This window comes from Accipiter gentilis, chromosome 6, assembly GCF_929443795.1.
Source record: "Accipiter gentilis chromosome 6, bAccGen1.1, whole genome shotgun sequence".
Lineage (NCBI taxonomy): Eukaryota > Metazoa > Chordata > Aves > Accipitriformes > Accipitridae > Astur > Astur gentilis.
In genome coordinates, this window is record NC_064885.1 from 4,808,107 (window position 1) to 4,826,316 (window position 18,210).

The window sequence follows — 18,210 nt, forward strand, 5'->3', positions numbered from 1 at the left end:
CCAAGACCACAGGAATTTTTCTTCTCATATTCACATATCCTACTAAGGCAGCCAAACAATGCTCAGATATTACACATTGGTCTCTTGAATAGCATTAATGTCCTTCCCCTCAAATTCCTATGCCCTGTAAAAACATAACTGAATTGAAGATTTTGATTTGATCCCATCCATCCAGGCCATACGTGGTAGGAAACACAGGATACGGCATCTACAGAAGACCGGTTGGGTAGCGAGAACCATGTTCACCATCCCTGCAAATAGCTTTGCACTATCCTTTCCGCTGGAGAGTTCCCTCATGCTCTCTTCTGTGTTAAGAAAGTCTTTTGGATCATTTTGCCCACAGCAGGCTTAGCTGTAAGAATCCAATGCAATTCATATTACCATTCAAATGCAGAACAGAATTCACCTGAGTCTTTCCTAAATAGCACCTTTAAAACAGGCACCAAATGAATACGTATGATGAAAACCCATGACACTGAAGACACATAATGTACTAATTGAAATTTAAAAGTACATAGGAAAAACTTTTTTTATACATACACACATAAAACAGAAAACTAAAAATATAATTCATAGTACTAGGTCATCACAGGTAGCAAAATAAAAAGTGCTACAGAAATGCATTACATAGTCCTCTGAATAAAAAAAAAGGCGCTTTAAAAGTCTGCAATTGCATTGCATTTAACTTATTTTGTTCATTTTGGGAAGAAATACTGACTTCTTATTTTTCTGAAGTGTTGAATACAGGAATTAATTTCCTTTTAAAATGGAGAAACTTCCAATGTGATAACTTATTTCACACAGCAAGGTGCAACAGCATGGAAGAGCTGAGTAGGAAAAGTGAAGACCTTGTGACTGGAACAAACTTGGAAATATTCTCCATCATTATGTTTCTGCCCTGTTATTTTATGGGAAAGTGTATATACATAGTAATAAATAAAAACCAGTAAACACCACATTATACCCTAGGGATTACATACAGGAAAACAGATCAGGCAAAGCTAATGAGACCTGAAGAGGCTTTCTCCAACTTGTGGGATTCAAGCCTCCAGTAACACTGACAGTCAATACAAAAGCTTCAAATGTATCCAGAACATTGTTATTTCAAATAACATACTTCATTTAGTAGTCTTCAGAATTGAAATGCCTTTCTTTTCTCCACAAGAACTTAACCTTTTTCAGTGTACAAAATGTTTCTCATGAGTTAGAGATTCCAAAAGACAGCGGATTGGGATCACGATGTTCTTAATTTTCCACAAGAGGAAGAAATATCTCACATTTGACCTTTTTTATCCAGTAGAAATTCTAGAGCCAAGTTTGAGTAGCGTCACACAAACTTGGACAGCAACAGTTTTCAAGAGGCTCAAAACTGAACCAGTGAAATAGTCTGTTTGATTTTAGCTTAGCTGCTCTGATTAAATGGGTTAAAGTCATCAGACCATGTCACTGAAAGTTTGTGTTCCAGCTGGTTACAGCTGTCCAAAACATCAACAAAGCTTTCAGCATCCACTGCTGATGATGCTTTTAACCTTCAGAACAACCACATATCAAATACAGCACAACTAAACAGAAGTTTCAGGCAAATCATCCATTTCTTCAAACGTATTCAGGGTGGTTTTGCTATTAGTTCTTGAATTATCTTGAACTTTGCTTGGATCTGAAAAAAAATGCATTATAAACAAAACAGGGTATGGTAGAAACTGTATATGCAAGATCAAAGTGTTGCACATCTATTTTTTTTTGTTTAAAAACATGCATTTAAACAGCAAGTTTTCAGTTTACTACCATATCTTATACAGAAATTTTTCTGCCTGCCCCTTTTCATTATTACTGAGCTCATTCGACTATGCAATAGAAATGCTAATTGACTCAAGAACTTCAGAATGAGTCTCCCAGATCCTCATATGCCCCTATCAAACTCTGATGCCTGCTGCCAGAAGGACAGCTGACACCTCAAAGTTAGGTCATTTCTCTATTACACTTCCAACACTGTCAGCAGATGGGTATCTAGAATTTCCTGGTCAACATTCACAAGGGACAATTTGTCATCCAGTATATATTGCAAAACATAAACATGAATGTTCTAGGGTTAAAAACAGCAGACTACAGTATTGTTAGGTAGAATCAATCCAATTTTTTGACAACTTTTGCGATGCTATGTGTAACTATTTAAGGGTTAAATGTACTTTATAACAACTTTTTCAAAATAATATTTTCTGTCTAATAAAGAGTTCCCCAGTCTTACACCATTCAAATGCCATAATAGAATGTAAAACTTAAATCAAGCATAACTGCTTAGAGAAAAATAAAGAAATGGTGAAAGCACCATGTTTTGGCACCAAGGTATAAATAACGAGAGTTTATAACCAACCCTTCTCTCCAAATCTTTAAAAATAATTTAACACCCCTACGATATTAGCCATGAGTTTCCCTAGCAGAAAAGTGTGTTTGAGTATCTAGATTATGAGAGTTTATATATCAAAGCATTTCCAAGAAAAAACGATTTCACAAATATGGTGTCGTAAAATTCTGTAGTACCTGTTGGCCCTGGATCTTCATTAATAAATGAAACATGTGTTTTCCACTCGGTCCATTTCACTTCATTAATCCTGTTTATATTGTATATAAGTTGTGTTATTAGCATGCATTATCTCCCAGCTACATGGCTGCACTTCCCCTTTTATTTCTTTATCCCTTCTTGGGATTGTCATACTTTACCATCAACACCTGCTTTGCTAGTACTAAAAGGCCGAATGTCTTTTGCAGTGTTATGTACTATATGAAGATAAGAATAATAGTAAGACTACTTTATAATTTCACACATTATGAGTACAGTCTTGAAAGTCACCTTAAATATTTAAGTATTTTTCATAAAACAGCATGAGATTTTCTTTAATATGGTAATCATCAATTAGCAAACAATTTAAATATAATTACTTTTAAACTAACATTCAAAGGAGATTATGACAAAGTGACATTTACTGCAAGCAGACTTGATACTTGTCCATTAAAAACATATGAAGTTGAAAATCTGTTTTCTTACCAAAAAATTGTCTAAATAAAAAACCCTATATATTTTTTCCCATTTTTTAAACAATTGGTCACAACTGAAGAAAACAAATTGGATTTTTGTACACCTAATATAATTTGTGGAGATGTAGAAATATTTCTACAAGAGACCTGAGGAGAAGCAACCTTGAAGAAACATACAGAGCAGAATTGATAGCACAGTATTCTAGCTTTGCTTTACCTTAAACACACCCTGGTGTCATTTTCAGCCACTTTACACCGTTCTCCCAGTTGGAATTTTTTTCTCAAACATTTTGGTAAGAATTTTTCAAATTCCAAAATAGTTCTGGCTCTCTATTAACAATAAATAGTAACATGAGTATGGTTAACCATATTCAAAATTATCTGATTTCATAGCATATACAGTTTGCAGGCTCCATGTTTCATTATAACATGCCATGACTTCATCCACCATCCATAACCAACACTGATTCCAACAACAGCAAATAACGTGGCATACCACTTATTTGGCATGTGGAAATAGGGGGTCCACAGCTTTGAGTTAGACCCACCACAGAAGGCATACTCAGAGAAAAATCAAGAAATCTCACTCTAAACTCAGTGTTTAGGGTTTAATGCTAGCAAACCTTCATGCAACACCCTGCCACAGGGATATATATATATATATAACCTGTAGTGGGATGCTGCCCACCACAGTAAGCAACTCCAATCCTAATTATGACTGTGTTCTCGATGACAGCTTGGGACTGAGAGCTGTCTAGCCTTGGTAAAAGACCAGGCTCTGAAAAGGTATGAGAAATTGGAATGAACTTATGCATTGCTCAAACTCAAGGGACGGAAGAGCAGAGCATGCTGTGTTACAGATTTCTGGGCAGATAATGAAATACACCTTCCTGGTGACATATCAAGGGGAATGAAAGTCATAAAGGTATGTGACAGTGCAGGAGGTTGAAAATATGAGCCATAAGATTACCTTCAGGAAATTGTGAATTCTGAAGTTATTATGATATCCTAATACTAAAATTACTTACTTCCATTATTTGTACATATATACAAATGGAGCTTATCATTTTTAATACCTAACCCGTTCTGTCAGTATGATAAGTTACCATAGGTTCAGCTCAAAAGATTTTAGCCAGTGCAGCTATGCTTCACTAAGTAAACTAACTCACAAACAAACCTGGAGTTTCCAGATGTGCTCACTCTCTTTGGAAATATCTTCCACTGTTTCTCCCATTAATGCAATCAGCATGTTCAAGAGAAGAACAAAAGTCAACACAACATAAGTTATGAGGAGCAGAAGAAATAGTACAGGATACTTTGAATTTTGCTGGATCTCCAGATCACCCAGTCCTAGGGTGAGCTTAAAAAGATCCATCAGAACAGGTCCCAGACTGCTGTTGGAATGGCATTCACTGCCATCTTGGCAAGTTTCAATCAATGCAGCAAGAGCTGAGAAGAAAGCATGAGAAAATTTTAATCACAATAATGCTTTATGGATACCTGGCATTTTTTCCTAAAGAATTCAAAACACACTGCTTAGTACAGAGCTAGAGCTGCCCAGCAACATACACAGCATCAGCTAGACAACAGATTACCAGGGAGCAGAAAGAGCCCATATCCAAATGAAAATGCAGGCAATTGAGAAAGAGACAAATTACTTATCTGTTCAGATAGTCTCTAGACAGTATAAATCTCTAAACTTGGCTTTTTAATATCCAGAAGAAACCCCAACATGAGCTCTCATCACGACAGTAGGGTTCTTATTCATAATAATGCTAAAATTTTTACTCACACAGAGCATCAGTGCTTTTCTCCAGTAATATTTACCTACGCCAAATCCCAGCAAAAACACGATATAGACAACTAAAAATTTTATCACATCTTGCAGGATGACCTAAAAATTAAATTAAATATTTATCAGAAATGAAAATTGAGAACTAGTTTTATGCTTATGAATTCTTCAGGAATACAGGTGTGGTACACACTAAAGTATCAGATTGCTTTCATTAAGCAAACTAGTTGTAGTCTCAGTGAGAAACCCAGAGAAGATTTAGGTCTGATTTTTTATCTCATGACTGAGAGCCTAGTGTGTTGTCCAAGGGTGACTAACTCTGTACAATATAGGCATTACAGCATATGATGCAATAAAACAGCAGAACTACATTAGCTGAAAAAAACACAAATTACTTACATATTTAATACAATAAAAAGTTAATTTTAAGATATAAACTAGTTTCTGCCATTGAAGTTATGTAGTATATTCTGCTGAAATATGTATAAACTGAAAATAAGAAATTTCAGTATGAACTATGAAATAAATCTAAATTGCTGAATATGCTTGATTGGGATGGTATCATAACAAGTAAGGATCATAACAGGGCAGATAAAACAAAACAAAACAAACTTGCCTTTTGAATCATAACACTGTAAATGCCCATGGACTGGAAACCTCTGGTGAAATAGAGCATATTAGCCCATCCTAGGGCCATTGCCAAAACAAGACACACAAGGTGTTCTTTGTAGGAAAACAAGTACAAAAAGACAGAGAAGATCACCAGCAAAGCTTGTATAAAACTGTTAAAAAACAAACACATGTATGTAAAAGGGAAATTACTAGCACAAAACCAACAACATAATGGAAAAATATAAAAACAAGTCTTCTTTGCTTCTTATATTTCAATTCTAATTTCATATTGCATTCTATTTTCCCCTATGAACATTACCATTATAGTTTAACAATAAAATCAATGAGTACAGGTAGTATAAGTATATTAACATAGTAGGATTATATTTATTAAAGCTTACTTTAAGGGAACTACTCTCCCCAAAATAGTTGGTCAATGCATTCTTAATAGTATCTTTGAAGCCATTTAATTCAAGCTTTAGTTTAATGAATTGTTAGAATCATTACAGATTTTCCATAAACAAGGAAGACACTAGTAGAAGGTATGGTGTGCTGTGATAGGATGTAAACCAGAGTCTTAGCAGCACAGGATTGATATCAGTGTGGTTGTAGGAGAAGGAAGAAAGGTGGAGTTAAGCCACCTCTCTGTTTATTGATCCTACGATCATATGCTAGAAATGAGAGGGAATCATCTGTGATTTATCTAGGCCAGATGATGGGATACTCCCATCAGCCAGCTGAACCAGCTTTATGCTATTTTTCCTTCCCAAAGGAGTCAAAAGGAGTGTGAAACTGTATCTGGTTTCTTAACCAGGTTTCCTAAACAAATTTCTCTATATACAGCTCTAAAGAGATACAGCATCAGGAGATGCTAAAGACAGTACTGTACTTTGGAAAAAAATCCAGTCTGTACACATCAACCCCCAGTATTGTTACCAACCCATGCAACCATTAGTGTGTACTACAGTAAAGCTGCATGTAAGATTACATCCATCCCCCTAAAACCTGAAAATCTAGAGAAAAAGTGAGCATCCTCTACAGGAATTCTCTGCGACCATGAGATAGATAAGCATTTGATATGTAGTATTAAATATATGCATGACAGACTTACAATGCAAAGTGGAACCACGCATCAGAGAGAATTGACTGCAGGTCTGAGGGCCTAAGCAGAAAGATGGCTACACTCTATGTAGACAGATATATAAGATACAGAAATGGTAGTAAGAGAAAACAGGCCTCAAAACTGATTTTTCAAAATAATTTAATTGAAGTTGTTGGTCTAAAAAAAATCTGTCTACTGATAAGACATATCTTCTGGAATTAAAAGTCTTTTTATAGGGCTGTAGCTTCAAAGTTTAAATTTCTGTCATAATTTACTGGTTTTAATTATTTACAGTCTATGGCAAAAATTATACCCTGTTTTTTTTCCATTACAAGTTCTAATTCAACAGTGTCCTTAAAGCCAGTAATTTGACAACATTGATGTTGCACAAATATCAAATCTCTGTCTTGAGAATTTAAAAGGAAAAAACCTCATACTTGTTTCACAGAGCAATACAGTTATATTCATATATATAGCCAGGGTCATTCTGAGTAAGGGATGTATTGTGTCAAAGACTTTTAGAAATCACACTTATCAAAGATATTCCAAATGTATTGCCAATATCATCATTAGCATATTCATAAGTATAGCGAAGTTCTTTACCTATTTTGTTATGTATTTGTTATTAAAAATTCTTACCTCTTTTATGGCTAAAAATATTGCTCCTAACATAACCATCACCTGTCCTGATAACTGCAGCCATCCCACACCACGTGTTAGAGCTAGTGGATAAGGTGGAGCCTGTAAGAGAGGTCCAAAAGGAGAGACTGAGTTCCATACCTGAAGGGTAAAAGGCAAAGTAACAGGAAGCCTCATGTATGTAGCTCTCTGGGTACACAATTTCTTCCCTGTCAGTGAGAATTTTCTTCATGGTGGATTCACAGAATCAGCCCCCTAATGCATATATTTGAAATAGCAGAAGTTTCTTTCTTAAAAGAAAACCAAAATACCCTCTCCACACTTTTAGAAATTTAACTACCTGTCTTTTTATTATGTATTTGTATTTTGGGTCACTTTCACAAAATGCAAATGCAATTATCTCCTCTATTACTGCTCTTCTTCCTTCCAGATACAAGACCTGATATGGGAGAACTGGTCTCACTACAGCCTGATATTCTGATATCTGGTTTTGGTTTAGCATTTTAAATATAATTCAGGAAATACTACTGCATTTTGAATCAGTAAAATTCAGTGAGATTAGATTGCTGTACTCACTTCATTTTCATTAGGCCTGTGGTAGGAAACTAACGTTAATGTTATATTGTATAGGAAATAAAAACAGCATGACATAAAAAACATGTGCTGTGCAAACTTCTTCCATTTCATTCGCAGGAGTGAATTCAGAGGCTCCAAAGTCAGCATTTCATGACGATTCTGTAGAAAAAAAACAATTAAGATTTGAGCTTGCCATCTGTAAGGAAACTGAGATGATTTCAGGCACGTATTTTGTGTATTTCATTCAGTATCTCTCCTTGCTTATCTAGAAACACATCTCTGAGCAAAGATCTGTGTCAGACCCTAACCTGACAAGATACAACGGGACAACTCTGACTCATGCTGGAATAACCTGCCATACTCTGATAATTTATGATTGAGCTAAAACTGTAATGTGAACTTCTGGTCTTGCTTCCTACAGAAGTTTTATGTCGGTATTTGAATTTAGCAAACGTAAAATTCTGGCTTTGAAAAGGTAACATTCATGAATGCCTAAAATACCCACCTGTTAAGTAAAGTTTGTAACTTTAGGCAGAGTATTCTCGTAAAGTATTTCTGTTTGCTTGCCCTGTTCTCATACGCTATCTTAGGCAGCTGCTAGTGGCCACTCCATGGAGACAAGACACTAGCTTTGGTCTGACTAGCTGGGCCATATTTATGTTCCTATGTAAGGCAAGTTAATGCTTCAAATGTAGAAAAAACACTCCCAAAATGCCTAGCCCATGTTTCAGGAGCTGAATGCATATTCACTTACAGTTGACAATCTACAGAGATAGAAAATTAATCTTGCTCCTGATATAAAACTGAGAACTAAAAGTTGCTGTTTACTCTTTTACAAGTAATTCAGTCAAATGTATAGGCTAACATATCTGAAATGAGTGTACTGCTAGAAAACACACATATATATTAGAAAAAGGTAACTTACACCAATATTTGTATTATAGACAATAATTTCCAACACTGAATTGTCTGCGGTGGTATCTAGTTCTGTCAGATCATAAAGAGAAGATTGAACAGGACCATAAGCCCAGTCTGTGAATTTTCTTGACAGGCTCCTGTTAGGCTTATCTCTTATCTCTCTGCTCAGGATGTATTTCAGAATCTAAAACATTAACAGAACCATTTGTAAGCAGATGTGTTCTTCATGGGAAAGGAGAAAGCACACATGCATGCTTGCCAACACCCCTACCTTTTACCCATCACATTTTCTACAGTAGTGCAGTTCAATGTATTTGTAAATCTGTTATTCAGTAAGTGGTGTTAGAGATGACAGACCTCTAGGAAATAAATACAGTATTTTTAATGCCTCTGGATTTTCTGTCAGACATTTTTCTAAAGGATAAAAGCACAATTTTCCATGCGTTCACATTTATATCTTCCTTTAACTTTATCAATTACTTTCTAAATTATCCCACTGTCAATTCTTTACCCCAGTACAGCTGATTTATGAGACCCAAATTCTACAGCAGCATAACAGAGCAGTTCTAGTGAGTTTTCTGAAATTATTCAAAGACTGTATATTGTGTAAGTATAGTATTGTAATAAATGCAGAATTTCTGAGTTTCTGTACAACAGAAAGGTTTGCAAGGCTGTTTTTAAACAGCATGTGTATTTTGTACAAAGAAGGGTTGTTAGAGGGAAACCTTGAAGGGTAGAAGCAACATTGCAATAGAAATATTTGCTTGTATTTTTAACAAAATTAGCTCACCAAATACTACTGATACATAGTACAGCATAACCAGCATGGAAAACTACATGTCAGAGCGCTAACGTCTGAGTACATAGTTGGCCTTGACTCTTTCTCCATACTTAATTTCTCTTAGATGCTACTGAATAATACCCACCTCTAATTTCCCAGTTTTTGCAGCTAGTTGTAGTGGTGTCAAACCCTCCTTGTTCTTTGTTGTTTCCAAATTTCTGTCTTTACTTTTCAACAAAATCATATCATACATTCTGATTACAAAGTCATTCTGGGTTTTAAAGTCCTCTGCCACAGTAACTAATGCATGGAGGATATTGTTTCCTCTTGAATCCTGAGAAGTAATATTAGTCCTGGTATTGTCCATTAACAGTTGAATTATGTCTGGTTGATTAGTACATGCAGCTAATGCCAGTGAAGTTTCACCTACAGAATTATAAAGTGTAACATGGTTCGTGTTTTATTACAAGCATTCAAATCATATTATAAAAGAGTGACTGTGTTAAGCATCTTAATATATGAAAACATATTTACATATTGATTGTACTGAATTTAGCACTTGTTTTATAAAAGCTTAATTTGCATGAAAACATTATTTGGAGAAAATCTTCAAAACTAAATTTGTTACATTTTATTTGCCATTCAGCAGTTACAATTTTTTTGTAAATGTTTTACAACTATTTCTGAGTGTTTATAATACATTGCACTCTGGCAAGTTAATTCTACAAAGGGTACTATGCCATTTTTATATCTTGTGATGCAAGTTCCCTAATCTAGGTTTAGATACAGTAATGATTCACACTTGCCTGTCTTCCATACTGTCTTGTTTGGGTATTCCTTCCTATCTTTTCCAGAAAGACCACATTTCCACTTACCAAAATAAAAGCCTTCATGCTTATGTTTGGGATTAAAGAAAACACCCTGGGCATGAGCATTGACATCAGCTCCTTTTTCTATAAGGCTCTGAGTTATTTCATATTGTCTTCTTTCGATGGCAATATTTAGAGCTGTCTGGCCTGAAACAACAGACAGAGGTACTTTGGGTTGAATGTCATAAGCACATTATGAAACATTAATGATGTTTCACAATGGAAAGCACCAGTGATAATGAATAAAAGTAGTTTTAGGAATTTAAACCATCATTAGAATGTTTGAAGAAAACATTACTTTTATGGATGGTATATTTAACCATAAACCTGAAATTGGTATCAGATGGCAATACCTTTATATGCCTCTTCTGTGTATGCTGCATTGATAAATCTCTCCAAAATACCATTTTCTTCTGCAAAGGATAGTAGCATATTCACTATCTCATTTGTGTTTTGGTTGATGTTCAGCAGAGCTTTCATCAGACAAGTTTTGCCAGTGTCTGAAGCTGTGAATTTTTTCATCAGATAATCTACAAGAGTGAATTTTGAGATTAGATCATCATTATTTATTAAAGTGGACGGAAAATAATTCTAATCTTTTGTTTAATAGGGGTGGAAACAGAGGGATGTGTATGAACATAAATTATTTGCCAAACAATTACTCCATCCTATTTACTTTGTATTTGAGCTATGTATACTTGGTGAAACAATGCATGCAGAGATGTGGTACTAATTAATGAGGTAGTCAATGCACTTGTTTTTTCTTTTGGACACCCCACTGCCATGGTAACTCCAGACAGACCCAGAACTCTAACTTCTCTGCTCGTTCTACTATGCTACACGCATCGCAAGCCCTGTCTATACTGCAATTTGACTGCAGTTTGGAGAGAGACATCAGCCTTGAGTCTTGTGGTGCAGAAGGCTAGCTTAGGTATGGCTATGGGAATACAGCACAGATAAACCCTCCATGTATCACAAGTAGGAGACAAATACTCTCCAGTGTTCCCTCAGACACAGCAAGGAGGTGGCTGATTGAATACCTTAAGTTTTCATTTAGAATTAGGAAACGTGACATACACTACATTGCAAACAAGTGACTGGAAATTTACAGGCAAGTAGCCGCTGCACAGAGGTATTTCTCAGTTTTAGACTACACATATGGTGCCAGAAGAGCTAATAATATTCCTTCAGGTAACTCCACAGCTTACCTGTAACAGTCATGTTTGTACATGCGTTTGATCGTTCCTTCAGCTCTGCAAGCAGACATTGCAGTTGTTCTACATTCCCCTCAGATACTGCCCGAAATATGTATTTTTTCAGCTTCTTCCGGGCACTAGTCTGCTCAGGTCCTTGTGATATGTTAGCACTGAATTATAAGAAATAATAATGAAATTGCTGACTCAGTTTACTGTGTTTTATTTTATTTTCTACATAAAAGGAAAAAGAAATAAAATTACTTGCCCCAGACTAGATATACTTGCCCTGCTTTCATATATCTTGTGGCATGGATCTCTCAGAATGTTTCTGCAGATTGCTTATTTGCAGATAAGTGGCTATTGAGCGGGCTTTTATAATAATGTACATTTTTCAAGTATTTTGTTTTGCATTTTTTCCCAGTTTATCCATTTAAAACAAAGGCTAAAAAATACTTCTCTGCTTCTCTGATCTGTCCACAACTTGCTGACTTCAGTGCCTGAATTTACCTGATGGTGCACTCCAGCTGCACCCATCCCACTCACAGCAGAAGATAATTTTTAACCTTGGAACTTCTTATACAACTTTCCTGATCATACATTATTCTGGAATAAGAATTATTTAATATTTTCCCCCCAATCAGAAATACTCCTAGCTCATGCCTAGTTGTGCATGGTGTTTAGGTCCTCTGTTGTCATCTAGGAAACAGACATTTTACATGAAGAATCCTCACACTAAATATGAGATTCGAGAAAAGCAGAGGTTAGAGTTGTTTATTTAAAAATTTAATTATTGAAGAATTGGAAACGTATGCACACATGTGACCTTATTTCTAAAACACGGCAGGCAAAATAGGTAATATCTACCCTACCATAGACTTAATCCATTGAAAGTGTACCAAGAAATACTTTGTATCTCCACTCACCAACAACTGTCTACATTAGGGCTATATTCAGTCGCGTCATCCTGAAGAGACTGTGGGGAATCCATATCTTCCCCATTTCCAGATGCACTGTAGAAAACCAGAAAAGGGCTAAGCGCTAAGTCAGGAAGATGTTGGAAGACATTTTGGCAAATTGCATGAAGAATCAGTCAATACTAGGAAGCATTATCTATAGTAGAGCTGAAATTAGTCTAAGCTGACACTGCTTTTTAATTCTACCATTTTATCTCCCCCATGAATTTTAAAGAGAATGGTAAAAATGAAGAGACCCACAGGATTTTATTATATTTAAAAAATCATTAGGAAATCAACCTGGTTTGTGTTTTACTATGTTATTTCATTACAGATCCTGAAACTGTAGGAAGTTTTTTCATTTTTTTTAATGATCACTGCTTTTTATGCATCATCCTGAATGCTTGAAGCTTACATTCTTCCTTTTCACATGCTTAATTTGTCATCTGCCACAAAACAAGTGCTAAATCAGTAAGAGTGCCTGGGTTGCAAGCACACAATGGAAGTGATTTACCTAAAGATTTACTACACAGTACACTGTAGGCAACTCAAGAGCATTTTGCAGCTGACTTGAATGGAAGCTTCAGCTAAAAGAAACTGAGGACTGGGCCCTAAATACATATTTAGGTAATAAATGTAAAGGATTTCAATGGCATTGGTATTTTGTAATTGCTGTCAATAATTTCCAGATATTCCTAAAAGTGGATCTGACTTAAAAATTAATTTATTATAATTTTTCTTACTTGTATTTTTCTTTTCTATAAGGTTCAGATTTGATGAACTACCTCAGGTTAATAACTTAGGGAGCCTGAACTATTAGTTGTTGACAAAACGGATGTATGGACAGTAATGCAAGGATTCAGCGTTGCTCTGCAGATATTCCCTTCCCTTTGAAATAAAGCTGGTAGCTCAGAGTCCATTCTTATTCAGTCTGTCACTTCTCTGCAGAAAGCCATGAAGAATCTGGTGACAAAGCATATGTGTCTTGTGCAGGTCACTCCCTAAATGAGGGAGAAATTTGGATACCTCTCCTCTGAAACCAAAATGAGACTGTCAGCTAAGTCCAAAAAGCTGACCAGACATCCATCAGACACAAAAACATTTAGCCATTCTGGGCTTATACTAGCTATGATGCTTATTTCCCTTATTCATCATTATTGGCTGTTAGTGCCCCACACTTTTAAAAATTAAGCGCATTCTTCCCAGTCATAATTTTTCTCTATTCATTCAGCATTACTGGCTGCCTTTAAATATTTCAGACTCAGCATCTTCATGTTGTTTGATTCTTAATGAGCAATAGAGGGAGGATGTCGGCACACAGCTGGGAATAGGGTTTACTAAATTAAATGGTGGTCTTCATGCAGTAGAAATACACAAATAGGTGTGTGGAGTTTGTCCTAATGTATCACATAAGAGGCTAAGATAAAAAAAAAAGATTACTGATTTTAAATTTATTCAAATCTGAGGCCCAACTGAGTCAGTGTAAATGACAGCAGTAGATAAACTCAAAGACAAGTCATCTAGCAACAACTGACCTCCAATGGAGTTCTGTCTTTGAAGTGACCAACAGCTAAGAAAAGCCATGTGAAATTTTAGCTCTGAAGTCTAAGGAGAAATAAGGAGTAGCTGCTGAAAAGAAAATAGATAAATTTGCAGTATGACTATTGCATGTGCATCTATAACTTACCATGGACGAATATTTGAATCCATTGGTTTTGAAAACACAGGGGGAGACGTATTATTTGGAGTTGCATTGCTTTCAAAACCATCAATCTCCAGAAAAAAGTGCGAACTGTTGAACACAGTGCATTTAAAAAATGTTAATAAAAAAAGCAAACTCAACCATAAAATAAGCAAAGCCCTACACGTACGTGCCTAGGACAAGGTTGACAATTTATATTTTCGGGCATTATACCTAATAGGATGATGGAACAGAGGCTTATCTACTTTCCCCTGGGGGGATCCCAACCTCCAGCAGTGTGCCCATGCCCAGCACTTTCATACTGGCAGATGGGCAAAAGATCCTGATATATTTTTAGTACACATGGTATCAGATCCTGACATGTCTAAGCAGCTACCCCAGCAGCCTAAAAACAACCTTACATCCAACTTCTGTGCAAATAGCTGAATGCAACACCAGACATTTATTAAACAGCTATACATGTATGCATACACACACACACATGCATATGCTTTTTAATCTACTGCATTCTAGTCCCTATTTCTCCAGCCAGGAGCCATCAGGATGGAGCATTTCAAACCCATCAGCAGTCATAATCAAGTCAGAAAGTTTGAAAGGTCACATGTTAAATGACATCAGGCATTTACACCATCCAGGACTGAACGTGTAATCTTGCCAGTCAGTGCATGACATTTAACTATTTATTTTCCCTATAAATAATTAATTTTTTTATAGGGAAAAGAAATTAAATTTGAAACAACACAGAAAAGGGAGCACGAGAAGAGTAGGAAGATTTTGCCCTTTAAAGCTTGCAGAGTTGAGAGGCAAAATCAATGGCTCGATATTGCTAGATCTCATTAAAACATTGTTACATTTCACCAAAGACAGAGGAGTTTCAGTGCTCGATGTAGCAACTACCACATGGCCTATTGTTCAGAAACTGTCTTGCATTTCTAAAATGTTCCAGTAGTCACCTAGAAAATGTTTCCAATTCACCTAATATTTATGGTTTAGTCCATAGGGTATTTCTTCTTTTTTTTAACTGCATCTTTCCCAAAGAATCCTGTTGAATTAAAGTACACATACTGATGATAAAATGCAGTATATTATTAGGACACTACTGAACAGCCTGTTGATATCTGCTAAAAATAGCATGATCTAATGGCCCTAGTTGAACTCATTTGCCAATGGCTTTGTGGTCCAAGTGTCAATTTATTGTCCGTAGTTTTTTAAACTTATATGACCTTTTAAAATTCGAGATATGCCTCAATGTATTCTAAGTAGGCAGCAAGTAAAATGCCAATTCTGGTTTGGAGGACTACATCCCTGAAATTACTGAGGGAGGGATTGCTCTTCAGAGCAAAGGAAAAACTAGATAGAAACAGGACCATTGCTATTACTTATGCCATCTGCTGTAAATCACTACTGTTTCACTGGGGTCTGGGCTTGGCAGAAAGACTAAGGACAGTTGAAAAAAGGCATGGGTTCATCCTGCTTTTTTGCATTCTCTGACCATGAAGTGCAGGAGCTGTCCCAACAGGCAAATATCCACTGGAAGCTGCAGTGAACCTCCATAAAGCCAGAAGTGCCAAGATCTAGGCTTTGCTGGACCATCTCACCTGCCCTTGGCTCAGCACCAGGAGGGGATGGTACACTACAGGCTGATGTCTCTGACAACAGCTCCTGCTCTCCCAGCAGTGTGTTCATGCTGAAGATTTTGGCATCCAAGAGATGTACAGCAGCTATGAAGTGCACCCTGTTTTGGAGGCTGACATACCTAACCTATCCTGGCATGTGGGTTATCTGGGGATACCATGGGGAGACAAAAAAACCCCAAAAGCCACTGTGCAAAGCAGGTGGACAGTTGCCAACAAATACCCAAGTGCTTACGTGGCCGTGGTGCACACTCTTGGGAACACTGCCCATAAACATAATCGGGCTCTGACAACGTTGGCAGCACTCCTCCCAGCCTGCCTGTCGGTTTTCCTGTACTTAATTATATACTGTTAGTCCACCCAAATACCAGGACCTTCAAGAAGGGGAAGTCATTGTCTTTTGAGAAAGTGCATATAAGCAATACATTCTGTCAAGTGAGAAATGCCAACCCGTGGAAGTGTACTAGCTGCTTAGTGGCACAGTAGAAGGAAGCATTTTGAAGCAACAGAAGTACAGCAGCATAGAAACATATAATTAATAGAACACGTTAAACCTCTGCATTAAAATTCACGTGATCTTTGTTCCTTATATTACAGGAATGTTGTTGGCCACACCCTGAGCTCTTGGTTGAGAGGTGGGAAAAACCCCAAGGTTACTGTTACTGATGCCACAAAACTGAATGCGAGATACGAGCTTATGTAATTGAGGGGTAGTGTTTGCCAGTATTTATTTTAACTACACAGTCTTCCATGGAATTGCCCCTAATTGAAGTACTGGGTGTATTTTGAGCTGTTCAGACACTTCATCTCCCCTTTCTGCAACCAAAGAGCTTCTCTCTCTGAATTTAATGACAGAAAGACAAATTGGGCCACCCAGGCAGTGGGTCTCAAATAACTAATGGCACCATTTCTGTGGAAAGTGATTCCTCTGATTATTAAGATTTATAAATGTCAGAACAGCCACAATTGCCTAGACCTTTGGAGTTTCAAAAATTGCCATAGCTACTAGTAATTAGCCACAGAGTGAAGAGTTTATGAATGAAAATTCATCCTCACTCTACAGTAACTTAGTTGACTTGAATAGCATAGTATCAGGGATGAATTACTGCTTATATTTCCCCATTCATATTAAATACAAACCCTTAATCCTTTTATTAATTCTCTAGCATAAATTGTGAATGAAAGTGAATATTTTATAAAATAATGAAGTCTTGTTAATCAGAATAATGAAAAATAGAGGTTTCTGTTTGTGATAGGATTTTTCAAACCTCCTGCTCTCCCAGCCTTCATTTTAAAATTCACCTCTAGCTCTCCATAATCTGTCACATTCCCATGTGAGGCTAAGTTTGAAATGTTCCCTTTTCTTTAGGCCAGGATCTCTTACATAAAACCTGGTGTACCCTGCCACATGATCTCTTTTAAAAAGGTCACTCTACCTTCTCCTACTGAAACACTGACCATCATTAGACCACATTCTTGTAAGCTTATGATATGAGACACAAACTTAAAAGAGTGGTGCATGAGTCTGGTGTCTCTAGGATAGGGGTTAAATATTTGTCCCATTAGGGTAAACACGTCATGTGTCTACCTAACCAGGATACTCTTCCACTTCTAAACAGCATAAGCATATTTTTTTTGAAGGCACCTTGTGTTCATCAGGTCTCTCATTCATCTATGCAGCATGAATAAAGGTGTTAGTGATATTTCAGTGCAAATATCTACTAAAGGAGATAAAATGGAGTTTTAGTGGTTTAGGCTGAGCTAGAGTCCTACCTTTTCTTTGTGGGAGTGCTTTCACTCGGTTTTTTCTCTTGCTGGTTTGAAGGGGGAATACCAGACGGATTTGTTTTCTTGCCCATTAGTGGAATAGTTTCGTTGTTATCTTTAATCATGTTTCTGCAGTAGATATATTCACAGTTACTTAACTCCTGCTCATTTGAAGAAAGTATAATGACCAAATTGCCTATTTACAGTCTCTTCACATGTAAGCACGCAAATCTTGATTATTTTTTTAAAAAGTTTTTCATTTTTCAGTTATTAAGCACATACACACCATTTTATGTGTCAAGGCTGGAGTGTTATATTCATGACAGATTAAATTACATTCTAAAAAAAGTACCATTAAAAGTGATACAATAAATCCAGGAGAACCATAAAGTCAAGCATGCGCCTAAATTAAACTGAAGGTAGCCTGTCAATCACAATGACAGTATACATTATTTTGAGAAACAAAAAGAGCACAATGACTTTTATAAGTAGCCCTAAAGTTTGTGCATATTTACAGTTAATCTAAGTAGTCCAATCTTATCCAAGATAACTTCAGAAAAGTGGTAAATTTCAGGAAGATCTGTGCAGCAGATACAATGTGTGAAAGAAGGTTCCAGACATGAAGGGTAGGGAACA

At 36.4% G+C, this 18,210-nt stretch overlaps 1 protein-coding gene across 1 annotated transcript; it reads right to left on the minus strand.

Moving 5' to 3' along the window:
- Positions 1–1,393: 1,393 nt before the first annotated feature.
- Positions 1,394–17,699, minus strand: TRPV3 (transient receptor potential cation channel subfamily V member 3). Its single transcript, XM_049802445.1, has 17 exons — positions 17,581–17,699; positions 14,159–14,263; positions 12,442–12,528; positions 11,531–11,688; positions 10,676–10,852; positions 10,329–10,469; positions 9,599–9,879; positions 8,680–8,856; positions 7,755–7,913; positions 7,179–7,280; positions 6,549–6,622; positions 5,442–5,607; positions 4,861–4,927; positions 4,211–4,482; positions 3,251–3,363; positions 2,539–2,609; positions 1,394–1,657 (listed from the first exon to the last, which is right to left on the minus strand). Exons 1-17 carry the CDS (start codon positions 17,697–17,699, stop codon positions 1,563–1,565), a joined length of 2,364 nt encoding a protein of 787 aa, XP_049658402.1. The 3' UTR covers positions 1,394–1,562.
- Between the last annotated feature and the right edge of the window lie 511 nt (positions 17,700–18,210).

Coding starts and splice junctions, on each gene's coding strand:
- TRPV3 (XM_049802445.1), bottom strand. CDS start 17,699: ATGATTAAAGATAACAACGAAACTATTCCACTAATGGGCAAGAAAACA. Junction 10,470..10,675: donor CACAGAAGAGGCATATAAAG/GTATTGCCATCT, acceptor CTGTTGTTTCAG/GCCAGACAGCTCTAAATATT. Junction 7,914..8,679: donor TCTATAATACAAATATTGGT/GTAAGTTACCTT, acceptor TTTTTTCTACAG/AATCGTCATGAAATGCTGAC.